Here is a 16,549-nt window from a genome sequence, read left to right as displayed (position 1 = left end):
ATATTCCACTGTCTGGATGTACCATAGTTTATTTATCCATTCATCTACTGAAGGGCATCTTGATTGCTTCCAAATATTTCTAATTATGAATAAAGCTGCTATAAACATCTGTGTTCAGGGTTTTGTGTGGATGTAAATTTCCAACTCTTTTGGGACCACTCTGTTTTTCAGTTGCCTCTGCAACACGAGCAGAGCAGGAGAAATGGTCACTGTGGACTGGCCCTGGGTTAAATGTTCCAAGATTGTGGGAAGCATCTTCCCAGTGTTCAGAAGAGATAAAAGATTCCTGTGAAGGTGCCAGGCACCATTTTGTGCACTTTAGATATAAAGATGTATAAAAACTGGTCTCTTTCTCAAGGAGTTGGCAGTCTAAAACACATCTAGTCAAAACCACATGTTACAGAAGATATAATATCAGTGGTTATGGGTTTCAATGGGGAAACAGTACGTTTCATAGCCAGGAGATGACTGAACTGAGAATTCTAAGATAAATAGCGGCTCACAAATTTGGGGATAGGAGTAGGTGTGTGGAGAAGGGAGTATTCAAGGCATGGAGAGTAGCAGGAACATAGACCTGGAGGCTTGATCATCAAGGCAAACTAAAGGAACAGAGTGCCATCGAAAGTCCGTGACTCCATCCTAAAGATCGTGCAGAAGTTAAGCAACTTGCAAAGAAATCCATCTAGAGAGTCAATTTTGAATAACTGTAGGCTAAAAGAATTACTTTATCTTTTTAAAAAATTTATTGAAATAACGGGCTTCATTTTTTTATCCAGATACAATTCACATCGCATTATAGTCAGCATTCTAACATTGACAATTTGGTGGCTTTTAGTCTATTCACAAAGTGATGTGACCATCGCCACTATCTAATTTCAGAACATTTTCATCACTGCACAAAAAACCCCCTGTACCCATTAGAGGTCGCTCCCCATCCTCTCTCCTTTTAGCTCCTGTCTGTCTTAGTCTATAAGAAAAATACCATAGACTCGGTAGCTTAAACACTAAACATTTATTTTTCACAATTTTGGAGACCGGGAAGTCCAAGGTGAAAGTGCCAGCAGATCTGGTGTGTGGTGAGGATCCACTTCTTTGTGCACAGACTTCTCACTGTGTTGTCACACGGTGGAAAGGGAGAGAGCACTCTCTGGGGTCTCTTCTATAAGGGCACTAATCCCGTTCATGAGGTCTCCACCCTCACAACCTAATTACCTCCCAAAAGTCCTACCTCCTAATGCCATCCTATCGGGGGGTGGGTTAGAGTGTCAACATATGAATTTCGGGGGGATGCAAAAATGCAGTCCATTGCACCCTGGCAACCACTAATCAACTTTCTACGTCTGCTGATTTGCATATTCTCAAAATTTCTTATCAATGGAATCATAGTATCCATGGTTTTTTGTCTGCGGCTTTTTTCCCTTAGTGTAATGTTTTCAATATTCATTCACGATGTTGCCTGTATCAGCACTTTATTCCCTCTAGGAAAGGCTTTTTGCACCAGGCAAGCTCCAAGTCAGGCAAAAACAGACCAATAAGCCACCCCTTAGGAATGAGGATTGGCTAGAGGTCCAGCCCCGATCTGCTCTCTCTGCTGCCTGCTTGGGAAGCCACCGGCTGTTGTTTTTCAAGGCTACCACGGAGCTGGAGAAGGGCGGAGTGCGCTAGGCAAGTTAAAATACCACCAAGCACACTGTTCCTACTGAGATTCAACTGTTTTTCTAGAATGTATGTTCCCTGGGTTGCTGCAAGCCTTTGGTTAATTTCCAGAGTCCTGTAAAAGTTACTTCTAACAACTTATTCCACTTGTATCACTAATTTTATGGAAAAGAGAAATTTTGGAGGTCCTTACTCTGCCATTTCACCAATGTCAACGTCATTTCCTTTTGTGTTCACTGATAAAACTTTTAGTTTTATGACGTAGATTATAATACTGGCCACAGATTCTTCCCTCCCTTGTAGGCATGGCCTTTTGCAATATGACTTTGTAGCTATTTCTTTAAGGGGTGAGGTCTATTTATCAACCTCTTGCATCTGGTTTGGCCATGTGACTTGTTTGGGCCAGAGGGAAAGCAGCAAATAGACACTAGCAGAGACTTGCAACGTATCTGCACACTGGCCTTGCCTTCTTTTGGGACCTTGAAACCACTGGAATCACAGCCTTGGGGACAAGCCTGCACTAGCCTGCTGGAGAATGAGAGAACCACGTGGAGAGAGAGGCCCCAGCTATCCTTACCTTCACAGATGAGGCCATAACAAAGCAGTCACGCCAGCTGTTCATCCACCCATTACAGATGCTGGAGCGAGCCCAGTCAATATCCACTGAGCTGAGCCTAGACAGGAAAAGCCACCAACTTAGCCCAGCCAAAATGTCAACCCACAAAATCAGGAGCTAAATAAGTGGGTATTGTCTTAAGCCACCAAGTTTTGAGACAGTGTGACACACAGAGAACCCTGATATGGCTTATATCTTTATTAAATTCATCGTCTTCATTATTTACCTCTATGAAAATACATACACTCTGGAGAAAAATATTATCATAACAATTTATGCAATATATCTTGAAACATTAAAACTGTTCTGTTCCGTTCATGGATGACCATGCAAAATTTTACAATAATGTGACTACAATTGTGTCTGAAGATTGGCACAGTGTTGATAATTTTTGAAGCCTGGAGATAAGGTCATGGAGGGTTCAATATTACAGTCTTTCTACTTTTGTGTTTGTTTGAAATTTTCCTCAATACAATGTTTTTTTTTTTTAAATATGGTTAGCAATTGCAACTCACTCTTTCAATTTTTTCTTCCCATTTGGAAGAGCATAGAGGAGACTGAATTTTAAAATTTAAATTTTCATGCCTCTCTCAAGAAACACAATTACATTATTTTATTCTAAGCTTTCAACCCAAATTGCTGAGGCTCCAATAGGAAGATAGAAAGCATTTTCCTTTCAGCAGAAGTACAATGCAACCCCATGCAAATTATAAATAAATGATCTTTACTAATACCACATTTAACATAAAAATGCAAAATGCAGAGTCTGCTGTAAAAGTCCGTGTCATATTTTAGTGTTTGATGAAGATGTCCTGCTTTTGTAATACTTAAGTTACTGGCAGCTAAAATGGACCACAAAATAATCAGAGAACTGTGTTCCATGCTGGAAAGAACTCTCTATTTTTCTGCCAAGATCCAAGAAAATCCAGGGAAATATGAGTAACTCTCTACATTGGCAAATTCATATTTTATGGTTCAGGAAAATATTCACTGACCAAACATAAATGGTTTAGAGTGCTATTTCAGTTTGCACTTGTCCTTACAAACTGCAATTAAAACAGTAGGAAAGAGATATCAAAATGGGTCTTAATATGGTACCACCGAAAACATTTTCTAACTGGGTAATCCTCTCTTACTAGGATAATTCAAATGTATTATATAAAATAATTGCTTTAATCACAATGATGCCTTAAAATTCAGCTATCACGTCTTCGCCATCCTCTCTTCTCAGGCACTGGAATTTCTTATGTTACGGAAATTGAATTATTTTATGTTGAAATTACATCCTCAAAATTACTGACTTAGGGTAACATTAACTCACCAGGTCAAATCCTTTTTCCTCCCATAGTATGCCAATTTCTGTGGTCATATTGCAAAAAGGAGAAATTAGAAGGCCAGACAAGGAGGTTAGTCTAGATGTACCACAGAACAAAACAGGAGGACAAGGCTAGCTCCATGCTATTTGCTATTATTGAACGTTTCAAAAGGGATGGGTGATGCTGAGCATCTATGGCATTCACAGAGTACTCATTAACATAGCTGCTTGGGCTGCTGCAAAAACCAGTGTTGTCATTGCCATTAATTTCCAGAAAGGGCAGCATGCCATCTAGCTGTTAGGGACCCTGCTTGTGGCCAGATCTCATTGAAAGATAATCCAAAGAGCACTGTCATTTCCTAGAACAAATCTCTGTATTTTCAGAAGGGATTTCTTGTATTTCTAGAAAACTGTGCAGCAGAGATGCACAGAGACCATCTTTTGCAGAGAAATATGGGTTTTTAAAGCATGGTAAGTGATGAGCTGACACTGGATCACCGCACATTTTAGATGCACGAGACAGTGAGGGGTGAAGGTCTGAAATTCTGGCTCTTCTGTCCGCCCTGGAGCTAAATAGTTGTTTGGACAGAAGCATCTGTCAAGTGCTTTCCCGTGCATTATCTAGACCATTGGTGAGGGACAATGACTGGGTAATTGCCTGCCTGAGACCGATGGCAACTTGGTTCCCCCTCCTCTAGTTTATCATCTTTTAAGAGAACTGCATCATAAACAGAATGGGGAGGATTAAAGCTTGCTTCCACATCGCACACTTCTCTTCTTCATGCCTTCCTCCTTCTCCCATTGTAACGCATAGCTCATTGTCTCACTTCTGCTTGACAGTTCTAATTGTCATCACCATTGAATTTAAACAACTACACAGGAGAGGAACTACTTATGGTCCCAGAAAATCTTTAACACTGCCTTGCCGTCATGGAAATTATACAATATGGCTTTAAATATTTCCCTAACACAAGTTGCCCTTTAAAACATTGTCATGGAAGATAATAGCACTATATAATTTTTTAGAACCCGAATTCACTAAACATTATTGGGGTGGGAATAAAAAAGGGCAAACAATTCAGATGATAAAAGGTCAAAAGATGGTTTACTTGCATTCAAAGTGCTAATAGCAGGATGCAAATAAACATCATTGTTCCTATTATATATTCTTTTTACTTTAAATAGAGTGTCAAAAATTCTTCACACACAATTAAACAGGATTCAACATTTTAAACATATTGAACATGGCATTAGAATGTAGGGTTTGTTGCTACTGTTAAAGCAGAGGGATCTGAACTGCAGAATGGTTGCTAAATTTCCACGTGACGTGAGATGTTACCCACTGAAGTGATATTTACCTCCATAATATGCATTCAGGAAACGTCAGCAGGTGTGTATAGTTCTGAAGACACAGTCAACCCAAACATTCATTTTTGTTTATTTCTTTGTCGTTGGGCTTTTTTTTTTTTTTACCCTGGCCTAAAGCCATCCTCATTTATCTTCTCCTCCAACTATCTAAAATATCGTTCTAAACCTGATTAAGCCTCAAAAATTCCAGGGTCCAAAATGTTCCAGGATTCCTTAGCACAAATTTTTTAAGGGAGAAAAAATTTTGTGCCAAATTTAATAATTATTCCTTTGCAGAAATAGGGTGGTGACATGAGTTACTCAATATGAATGTGTAGCAGTGACGGCATCCAAATCTCAGTCGCTTAAGCAACAAAGGATTATTTCTCACTCCCCCTGTTTTCACCGTGAGTCACCTGGGGCGCTGCCTGCTGGCTTCTTCACCCTGAGAGCAGCCGGGGAACAGCTTCTCTCCGTGCTGACAAAGTGCTGGGGGATTTTTATACTGGCGACTTGATGCTCCAGCTCTGAAGTAATATGAGCGTGTCTCCTCACAGCTCACTAGAGCTCAGAAGTTCCATCCTACTACATGCCTGGACCATGGAGCAAGTGGGAAACCTTTAGCAGACATCTTGGTGATGGCTGCACAATAGTAAACAAAGACATAAACACAAAAACGTGTGCCTTTTCCTCTAAGTGCAACAAATCAACTCTCCATTAATTTGAACTCTATTGTAACGACCAGTACACTCTGAGTGCTTCTTCCACTCTGGAAGTCTCAAGCCGATATGCTAGCTCATGGATTCAACCCCTGTATTTAATTCACACAGTGTCCTTTTGTGCTCCTTGCTGGCAGATCAAGGTAATAAGTTCTAGCAATGACTCATGTGTCCATCTCCTCATACAATTCACAATCTAACCTATACTGCTACATGCGGCAGCACAGGTTGGGCACGGCACAAATTTAGGAAGCGTTCTTCCCACTGCAGGGTGTTAATGTCACCCCTGGAGTTGTGCAGCACACAGCATGTGCAGTCATATAAGGACATGTTGAAAATCTATCCATTTACCGTTTTGTTTTTTTAACCAAGAGATCACTAACAAATCTATGCATAAAGCAGCCTATTTACATCCTGTTTTCTGAACCTGTTTCCACATCTGTTAACAGGATGTGAATCATAACATCTACCTGACAGATGTGCGTGAAGATGAGATAGATGAAGCCACAGAACACTTGGAATCAGGCCTGCGCTGAATGAGTCTAACCAAATGCGGTCCCATACTCCGGCCTATCACGTGAGCGCCTGGCCCCGGGGACTGTTTTCCGCTTCCCCTTCAGTGCCATGGGATGTGCTGCAGAAGCTCATTTCATCTCTGCCCATGATGTGATCACTGGGGACAGCCTCCTTGATACTAATGGATGGCCTGTCGGAGACCTCTTTCTCTTAGCAGTTGGCATTTCCCTTGCCTGGTAAAATGCCACGCCTGCCCCTTCCTGACTGATTGGAAACTCCGACTTCTCCCAGCCTTTTCGTACGGCACTTGTCGCCTTCACTGAGAGGCACTGGACGATGCTACTTTCAAACCTGGCTGCAGAACATCCCTCAGATTTTAAGACGGAGCTGACGCTTTGCATTAACTGAATCTTTTCAACCCTGCCTTTTAAAGAAAAGGACAAGCAGCAAGAAGCTCATGAATTAATTGGAAATATTAAACATGAGTTACATGGTATTATTTCAAAGCTTGCTGAAAAAAGTTGGCTTAAAAACATTACATCGTCTTTTGATCTTTTTCTAAGACTAAAACCTGATCAACAAAACTAAAATATTGTATTCGCTGGAGTCCTTTACATATGCCCAGGAAATATTTTTAAAAATATTTCAAAAGTGATAAAGTTTATAGGGAATTCAAAGAATATTTTATACAAATATATTCATTAGAATATTTTGCCATTAAAAATACCATCATCTCTCAACATACGTAATATTTTTTGAAATCTGCTATCCTCATATAATCAATGAAGCAAAATGTAACATTCCACTTTGAGAAAGAGCCCCAACATGTAAGTAATCATTAACTTGTTGGTTGTATATACCAACCCTGCCTCCTCACTCACTCGCACTGCAGTGGCAGAATCACTGTGTCTCCGTTCTGGGCTGCCATCAGTTGGTGGCAGTCACCACATATTTTTATCTTTAAGTTTATCTCATTCACACCTTCACATAGTTGACAGTCTTTAAAGAATTAATGCATATGCCACATTTCCTTTCTCCATTCATCCCCTGATGAACATTTAGGTGGTTTCCACATCCTTGGCTATGGCAAATAGTGCTGCAATGCACATGGGAGTCTAGATATCTCTTTGACATCCTGATTTCAATTCTTTTGGATAAATACCTGGAAGCGGGATTGCTGGATCATATGGTAGTTCTATTTGTTTTTTATATATATATTTTTTTGGTGAGGAAGATTGGCCTGAGCTAACACCTGTTGCCAATCTTCCTCTTCTTTCTTTTTTCTTTTTCTCCCTAAATCCACAGTACATAGTCGTATGTCCTAGTCGTAAGTCCTTCTAGTTCTTCTATATGGGATGCTGCCACAGCATGGCTTGGTGAGTGGTGCATAGGTCTGTGCCCAGGATCTGAATCGATGAACCCTGGGCCACCAAAGCAGAGCATGTGAACTTAACCACTCGGCCAGGGGGCCAGCCCCCTGGTGGTAGTTCTATTTTTAATTTATTGTTTTCCATAGCAGCTGCACCATTTTGCATTCCCACCAACAGTGTACAAGGGTTCCAACTTCTCCACATCCTTGTCAACACTTGTTGTCTTTTTTGATTTTTTTAAATAATAGCCATCCTTCAATATTAAAAATGAAGGAAACCCTGCAGTATGCAACAACGTGGATGACTCTTAGGGACATTATGGTAAGTGAAATAAGTCAGACATAAAAGGACAAATATTGCATGATCTCACTTATACGAGGTAACGAAAACAGTCAAACTCATAGAGGCAGAGAGCGTAATGATGGCTGGTTGCCGAGACTGAGGGGTGGGAGAAGTGGAGAGCTGCAATCAATGAGTATAACGTTGCAGTCATGCAAGACGAATAAATTCTAAAGACCCGCTGTAAAACATCGTGCCCACAGTTAAACAATTACAAATCTGTTAAGAGGGTAGATCTCATGTTAAGTGTTCTTATGACAATAAAGTGAAAATTAAAATAAAAAAAGAATTAATGCATAGGCTTCTATCTAAAGCAGCATCAATAAATCAAAAAATCTTTCTGCAATCCAAAAAACTATCACAAAATGTCAGGTTTATATAATGTGGCCAACCTAGTGTTTTGGTCGAGGTGATTAACTCCAGCTGCTGTCACACGAAGAACCTCCAAGTCTCAGTGGCTTCTAACAAGTTTAGACCTTGTTCAGGCCAGTCACCTACTGATCTGGCAGTGCTCTGGAGCTGCCTCACATGGTGACTCAGGGATCCAGGCTCCCGCATCACCACTGTGACATCACCATTCCTCAGGACCTTCTGAGAGTCCTTACCTGGATGTTCTGCATTCAGTGGCCACAAAAGGGCTGTGCGGGAAACTTCCTGGCCAGCCTGAGTGTCTCCCATGGTCCCAGTATAACTATAAGGGAAGTGGAAAATGTCATCTTGCCCAGTACCCATCAAGACGCAACTACATTTGAGCCATGAGACGATTTCTGCTTAAAATGTAGTTACAAAGGGGACCTGCCCACTAGGGAATATGCCATATCTTTGTAAATAGGGCACTTTAGGTATTTAGTTTTACACCCTGTGTTAAATTTAGACAGGATAAAATTTGATAGGCAATTCAAAGGACATATTTACAAAGACATATTCATTGGACATTTGCCTTTAGGAAAATCACCACTAACCCTCAGCACAGGTCATACAGTTTGAAACCCGAGATCCTCATATAATCACCAAGGCCAATTTCCTCTCTCAGACCTCGTATGAAAGTGAGGATGTTTCCTGTTGGGGAAAGCATCCCCAGGCACTGTAGAGCTGGCTTCTCTGAAGACGTGAAGTACTTGCTGGGTGAGATAAACTCAGCCTCATCATGAAAAGTCACTTAGAGGATTTGGACTTCATGAGGAGAACCACGTTTAGGGCAACCATTGCAGGGTCTCCTATATGGAAGGTCCATTAAGTTCTTCTTAGAAAACTCACAAATTGCCACCTGATAATGTCTCCTTTGCATGACCACATGGGTAGTTTCCAAGCTGCTAGTATTCTAATTAGTAAAGTCGACATTTCTTTAATTGAAAAGGCTCCTGTAACTGATATTTGACACTGTTAAATATTGGTAAATGACAATCACTTTATTCAGAGCCCATTAAACAAAGAACTGGGATGAAGTGATGTTCGCTGGAGGCAGCTCTAGCAACGCAGAAGAGGTTCATGGTATCAGAAAACCAAGGATGGCCAGGGTGCTCAGTCCCATCCTCATGCTGTCCCAGACAGGTTGGAGGTGTCCTGGAGGAAGCTCCAATTTAAGAGAGACTTGGTCATTTACATCACAAGTCACATACTTTGAGGACTAAAGAGGAGGTAATGAGGCTTAGCTTTGTATTGCTTGAAAGCCAGGCAGCAGCTTCTACAAATCAACATCTTTTGTCCACGTGTATCTCTCCTTACTATTATCCATCGGCTGCCTGCCTCCCTAGGGACACCTTTTAACTTTTATCCAGATTTGCTGGACCAAGTGAGAGCCCAGCTGAGTCGTAATGCGATGGCACTGCTTCCTTCTCCTTCTTACCGCTTCCGCATTTATTCCATGTTCCCGTTTTCCTAAGGAATTTAGTCAAAGAGAGAAGGGAGAACAAGGTTTTTCACATCAAAATTCAGACTCTTTAAACTTCTCTGCTTCATATATTTGTACAGCAAAGCAGCTGCTTCACTTCACTTGGCACAGGGCCTATTAAGACTTCCACGGGCCCATGAAGGAAAACCTTACAAAGATATTAAGATAAAGACATATTACATAAAAACATAAAACATATTAAGACACACGAAAATTCTATTTTATGACTGTGCTGGTACAGACGCTTATATGATCTTCAACTGCAAATGTTCATTTCTTTTTCTTCTGATTTTAAAAGAAATTAAGCTACTTTTTGTGAGCCCTGAGAAGGCCAGAGGCACTGTGCATGATGGGCAATTTGACCCCGCCCTGCCCTCTAATCAGGGAGGTCTGGGGCTATTTTATTTCTCATCCATCTCTGCATTTCTTAGCCCCTCCCTGGAGCCTTGGGGACTCAAGAAATATTTCTTGGACTGAAACTTGTATTCCCATCGCTTAACATCACGCCCAAAACACAGTAAACCCTCCGCACACTTTGTGAATGGAGTCATGTGACAGCATGGCACCAGAGCACAGAATTTTTATTTGCCAAGGAAAATTTTATTTTAATTTCGCATTAACATTAGAACAAGGCTCTAAGAAAACTTTACCAGATGCACTCACTTTACAGATAGCATTTATCAGACACGGGCCAAATACTTGTCCTGTTTCTCTACTCATCATTATACGTCCTTCAGCCAATCCGAAGTCTGTTTCCTTTCTTGAATCCTTAATTACCTTGGTAGGTATGCTGCGATTTTGCTTTTCACACAGCGTTACTGACCTTGTAAAATAATGCCTGTGTATACGTTACTAACCGCTTAGCTTGTAACAGCTATGAAATGCTAGGAATATAAAGATTTTTTTCAAGGAATTTGCTTAAAGCTTCAAGACCCACTAAGGCTTGGACATACAGCTCAAGAGGTCATACAGCTGGGATGCTTTGAAAGCAAGCAGTCATGCCTTACAGCTTTGTAAAGAAACTAGGTCCTTTAAGAAGGTTTCTTAGGTCTCTCCTGGACAAAAGAATTCAAATTTACTGTTGTACGTTCCAAGCAAGACTTTCAGATGATAAATGGTTTGAAATCTAAGATAATAATAGTTATTACTGTTTTTATCAATCTTTGAATACCCTAAAACATAATGGTGACCTTAGGCGTTCTGAAGCAAATACTTTAAAGTTGTTTTATCTCTGGAGGTGTATTTGTCCTTCATTTGTTGTTCACTTTGTACAGATTAAACAATGAATTCTATACATAAATACGTATTCATATAATCCATAAAAGCACTTCAAGTTATTCAGTGCTCCAACACACATTCCCACGTCAGCAAGTGTTTTCTGAAAGTCCATTTGCATTGAATCTGTTAAATTGTGAGTAAACATGATCATCTTAAAACATACGTTCCTCATAGTGGCTTCAAATAGTTTTTGCACAACAATATCAGCAATAATCCTAATACATTATTAACATGCTGGTACACTCTTTAACAAGAATATTTCCTAAAACAATAGGACACATTTGGGGCAATTTCTGGAATGAGAAATCCACACCAGAAGTAAGAATCCTGGCTGCTTTCCAACGTTCAACCATTCCTGGGGTGGGGGTGGGGATCACTTCTACTTTTTAAGAAAAAGAAAACAAAGATTAAAATCTGAACTAGCAGATCTTAAAGAGGAACTGGGGAAATGCTGGTGGATCTTGGAAATTCTTCAGGGAGAAACAGAGGAAATTAGAGTCCACTGTCAGACAGCCTATGATGCAGTGCACGTTCTCTCCACACGGCCACTCGGGGTCTAGGGGGCCCAGTTGTCTGCACTCTCATGGAATTGAATGAATGCTGGGCTGAGACGCGATGCTCAGACACATTCACAGACGAGATGAATGGGTAGGCAGGTGGATGGCAGCTCCTCTCGACGGATCACTAAAGGAATCTACATGATAGTGTTGGAGGACGGACACTGTCTGAAGGAGTGACAAGAGGCTTCTCCAAGCAGGTGAATTCTTTCCTCGGGAGGGCTGGTGGTTCAGACTTTGGCCCTCCCTCCAGTCATGCCACTCTCAGCCAATCTCCTCTGTGACCTGGCTGTGCCTTGTCCCTTAATTACTGAGGTGGGGGAACTGGAATTAAAACAAAACTGTGCATCTCATTGCAGATTGTAAGCATAGATATTTCTCAGCCACAGGATAAGACCACACAACACAAATACTTACATTAACTACTGTTCTCACACCACTAAATTCTGCAAGAAATAAAGATATCATCCTTCTGTGTGTGGATCATGGACTGCTTGAGAGTGGTTCTTCTCCCCCCAACAAGATACCACACTTTCCACGCCAACGATTCTGAATGACGTTGGAAGGGATCCCTTTCACTGTAGCAGCCCCAAAGCAGCCTTTTAGTTCAGAACTTCCAGTCATCAGAGAAACAGTAGAAACCAAGTATAATGCTACACATTATGGGCTGGAAATCTGCAGGTAAGATTTGTCTTGGGATTACTGGTCCTGAAGGATTTCACAAAAAGTCTGTTGCACAAACAAATCTATCTGTGAGCTTCTATTGTTTTTACCTAAATACTGATAAGCTTCTAGTTCCATATCATAAATATCTTAACCTTCTCGAGGAAAGAAATAAACTGTGTATATATAAATACAGATATCTTCAATAGTATTTAATACGTGTTCTAAATAATACCAATAGTAATAGCCTTCCAATAACTAAATTGGAACTTACCATCCTCTATTATTGGTAAAGAAGATGGTCCTTTCTTCATTATAAAGTTGCATATGTTAAAATTTACTAACACTTTTTAAATTTTATTCTTTTTTATTGGTGCACTGAGGGAATCATGTGGTCCACTGCCTCACATCAGATTGTGGAATAAATGATGCCTTATACTGCTGATCACAGGCATTTGCTGAGGGCTGAACAGCTTACCTTCTGCACCTTCCTACTATCCGTCTACCCTGGTGTTGGACGTACTCATTTGAACCCCCTCTAAAGCATTTACATGAATCCAAGAACTCTGGCCTCGGAAGGCCTAAGTCTAACATCTGTCTCTCTATACACTGCAAACCTTGATTTTTTCCCATGGGCTAACTGTGGGCTCTTGATTGAGCCTTCAGCTGATAGGATAGAGAAGCGACCCCGATCTAAGGTGCTGACAGAGCTGGCTTCACCCAGTGCCACTCCCAGTGTGCGTTTGTAACGAAGGAGCTGGAGCGGGCACCGAGCGTCTGTCTCATCCCCAGACGCACAATGGCTAATGGCTCACTGTTCTGTCTTGTTTTTCTTGGTCGCACTGGCAAGACAGGCCGGAGGAGGAACAACACATCTGAAGCCATGGCTTCCAGACAATGTTTCCCAGTGACAATTGATTGGGGACCTCTTGCAGGGTCTTGGTGTGGTGATCTGCAGCTTGCTGCATAGCTTCCAGGATTTCCTGGAACCGGGGCTCGGTCGTCATAGTTAATGGGTTTCTTTCTCTTGGATCTTTGGAAATATCAAAGAGTAAAGGCGGGTGATGGTGGGTGATGTAATCCCCGTGACAGAAACACACGTGTGTGGAAAAGCATCCATTGGCGCCCTCAGGGGTGAACTTGGGTGTGAAGAAAAAGGCTTTCCAGATGGACGTGCCTGCGGTTTACAAGGACAGGAGTTGGTGTCATGTGGAAAGTGTCATGATATTCAACACACTGAGAACATGCACAGAAATTATGCTGCCATGTACTTTAAGAAGGCAAAGACTGATCATTCAATTGTGGATGAAATGTATGTATTTCTCATGCTTAAGGCTCCAAAGAGTAAAAGTCATAGCTTGAAAAAAAACCCAAACAAAAACCATGCATTATTGTTTATCTGCCCAAGAATACAAGATCCAACTGATTAAGTGATAGCTGCCATGATGCAAATTTAGACTTATTATTACCATGGCATTTTCTTCTTATTCAGAATCTCTCTCTCTCTCTTCTCTCCCTCCTTCTTCCCTTTTCCCAATCCCTAATTTCTTAGGCCATGCTGTGCTGGTGAGAGAGGAAAAAGCCTATTCATTGTTTGAGCACAGAACTCAAACAGGACTGTCATTTTAGTCTAATAAACTTTACAGCTTGGGAATGTAGAACAGACACTCAATAAATATATATTGACTAACAGATTTTAAGCTCCTAGCTCTGCTACCTCTTGCACTCCAACTTCAACATTTTAAACTTGTAGGCTGTATTTCTGTTTAAAACAAAGCAGAAGGAAAAGGTAGGCTCAATGCTAATATGTATGTGAGAGATGATAAAACTACACATGTGCACACATGTGCACACACACACACCCCCACACAAATAGCCATCAGGAACAATCTTAAACAAGCTAGGACCTCAGTTCATACTTTACTTTCTTAGTTTTGAGAAATCCTAAATGTATCAAATCCAGAATTAAGTGAGTCTGGGAGTGAGGATGGGGTGGGACTGGAAATGCGTAACAGAGATCTTTTGGGGGTGAAGGAAATGTTCTCATATTAGATTGTGACTAGAGTTCCAGAACTCTATGCCTTTACTGAAAATTACTGAATTGGAACTTTATGGTCTGTATGTTATACCTTAATAAAGGTGTTAAAAATTCCAAATTAGGGGAATTCACTGACCCCAGAGTAGGACGGTTAAACAGTTTTTAAAGTGTAAGTTCTGTGTTCCATTAAACCCCTAAATATTCAAATTTTTAGGAAAAAAATAGATTTTCAAACAAATGATTATGAAATAATTGATTTCCTGTTTATTCCACAATATTATGACTTTCTGAGATGCTAACTGCTAATCAAACATCCTCTGACTGAGGCCTAAAAACTGCTTCCTGGGTATGAAAAGGTGGCAGATAAAAACAGAGAATTCACGTGCATGAACCAACTGGAATTAGGTGCAGAACATCCTTTTTTGCATTATCCTTACAGCTTTTTAAAATAAAACTGTAGAGATTTTCCCACTAGGTAGCATCACACACATTTAATTTGCTTTGATAATTTGCGTGTATAATGGCAATGTGCCTTAGGTAATTATAGGTATTTAGTGACCAACTGGTTCAAATAGGAAATAATGGAATCAATGTAAAAAAACTGTCATGGGTATCTGTGCCGTCCCCAAAGAGCACCCGACCACAGACAAGCTTATTCAAGGGAATGTGAGCCTCTCTGTGTGTTTTTGGGAAGAACTGGAAAAGAGGGCAGGCAATGTGGACCTGTTCCAGATGACTCTACTAAAGGGCATCCATAAAGGGATGCCTCCATCTGAGGCTTAGTCGATGCTGGGAGAGGCAAGATACAACGTCTGTGTCAATGTACACATATTCAGCACATCTGCCTTTTAAAAATGAAGTCAGGCTGACACGCGGACATGTTAGGCTGCAGAAAGAATTCCTGGGCATGGTTACCGCCTGCCGCAGAGTTTAAACAGGAAGTAGGTTACCTTAAGATTCTTCATACCAACTCCTCTCATTCCCCTTTCCTCCCAGGGATGACAGATTTCCTTCAGAAGCCCTTTCTGTGACACTGCAGCCACTTAGAGCCCATCCTCAGTGAGGGTCAGCCGGGCCAAGGCTGTTACAGAGAGAGGCGTGTGGGAAGCCTCTTCTGCTCTTTCTCTGAATGCTGCAAATCTGGAGGGTGCTTCGAACTTGACATTCGAGTCAAGTCTCCGTGTGTTTAACACCCCAAGAGAGGGTAGGCTCCTGGAACAAATTCATTTGAAGGGCCTGTATCTCCCACTTGGCTTTTGAAAGCTGCGCATGTGGACTCTGTTACTGCCTTAGCTCAGTCCTGCCCAGATGTGAACTGGAAGGCTGACTGAGAGACCCGTCAGGAGACCTCAGGCATTCCTGCCCAGGAGGAGCAGTGGTGTAGCTCAGACACGTGGAGAATTAAGAATTAACTTTCCTGAAGATTTGTTTGGTATGCCATACAGGTGTTTGCCTTTTTATCTTCTAATTTGAATTTTTAAAACTTTTTATAAAAAGATAGATTGCTTATTCTCTGCAGTAGTTCTTTGAACCAGTTTGGACTGAATCAAACGAGAGAACTGGGACTACATTTTACTGCCCATAGGTTCACAAGATACGGTCCTTACTTCAGGACTCTGTTCTGTTATTCACCAGGAACCCAGGAATCGACATCTCCAAAGGTGTCATTTCAAAGGGAAAGAGTAAATCCCAGTCATGTGATAAAATAGGAGGCACTCATGTCAACTCATATTCCCAATAGACGACATTCAGTTTCGTCTTCCAAATTTTTTTGACAATGTAGTTCATCCTGGATTTCTCAATATACTAGAAAAATGTTGGGTTTTTAAAAAATATTTTTTCTCCACTGTTAAAATTCCAGTCTACTCTGAAAAACGATTGTTTCTTTCTCACCTCTGTAACAGATAAATATTTTGATCACAAAGGGATCTTAAACTCATTTATAACTGAGGTCCAATGATCTGGAGAAACAGTATTTAAATTTTATAACAAGAATGAGGGAAAATTAAATGGAACTTTTTTTTTTCTAGGAAGATTAGCCCTGAGCTAACATCCACTGCCAATCCTCCTCTTTTTGTTGAGGAAGACTGGCCCTGAGCTGACATCCATGCCCATCTTCCTCTACTTTCTATGTGGGATGCCTACCACAGCATGGCTTGCCAAGTGGTGCCACGTCCACACCCGGGATCCGAATCGGCAAACCCTGGGCTGCCAAAGTGGAACATGCGCACTTAACTGCTGTGC

General features: G+C 41.1%; 1 protein-coding gene across 7 annotated transcripts in view; it reads right to left on the bottom strand.

The window, feature by feature from the left end:
• Positions 1 to 997: 997 nt before the first annotated feature.
• The window catches only part of STS (steroid sulfatase), a 177,455-nt gene continuing 161,903 nt past the window's right edge, over positions 998 to 16,549 (bottom strand). For 2 of the 7 annotated variants that reach the window (XM_070256582.1, XM_070256583.1), the window contains exons 11-12: positions 2,234 to 2,330; positions 998 to 1,110 (exon numbers count right to left, since the gene is read on the bottom strand). In XM_070256582.1, the coding sequence (XP_070112683.1) occupies positions 2,275 to 2,330 (56 nt within the window). In that variant the 3' untranslated portion in view covers positions 998 to 1,110; positions 2,234 to 2,274. Of the gene's footprint in view, positions 1,111 to 2,233; positions 2,331 to 9,207; positions 9,757 to 10,347; positions 13,445 to 16,549 lie in introns of those variants that run through there. The other 5 variants (XM_070256580.1, XM_070256581.1, XM_023633178.2 and 2 more) reach the window with 3 other exon arrangements.

This window comes from Equus caballus, chromosome X (genome assembly GCF_041296265.1).
Source record: "Equus caballus isolate H_3958 breed thoroughbred chromosome X, TB-T2T, whole genome shotgun sequence".
Classification (NCBI taxonomy): domain Eukaryota; kingdom Metazoa; phylum Chordata; class Mammalia; order Perissodactyla; family Equidae; genus Equus; species Equus caballus.
Note: the sequence above shows the minus strand (reverse complement) of the source record. Positions and strands in the feature narration are given on the sequence as shown.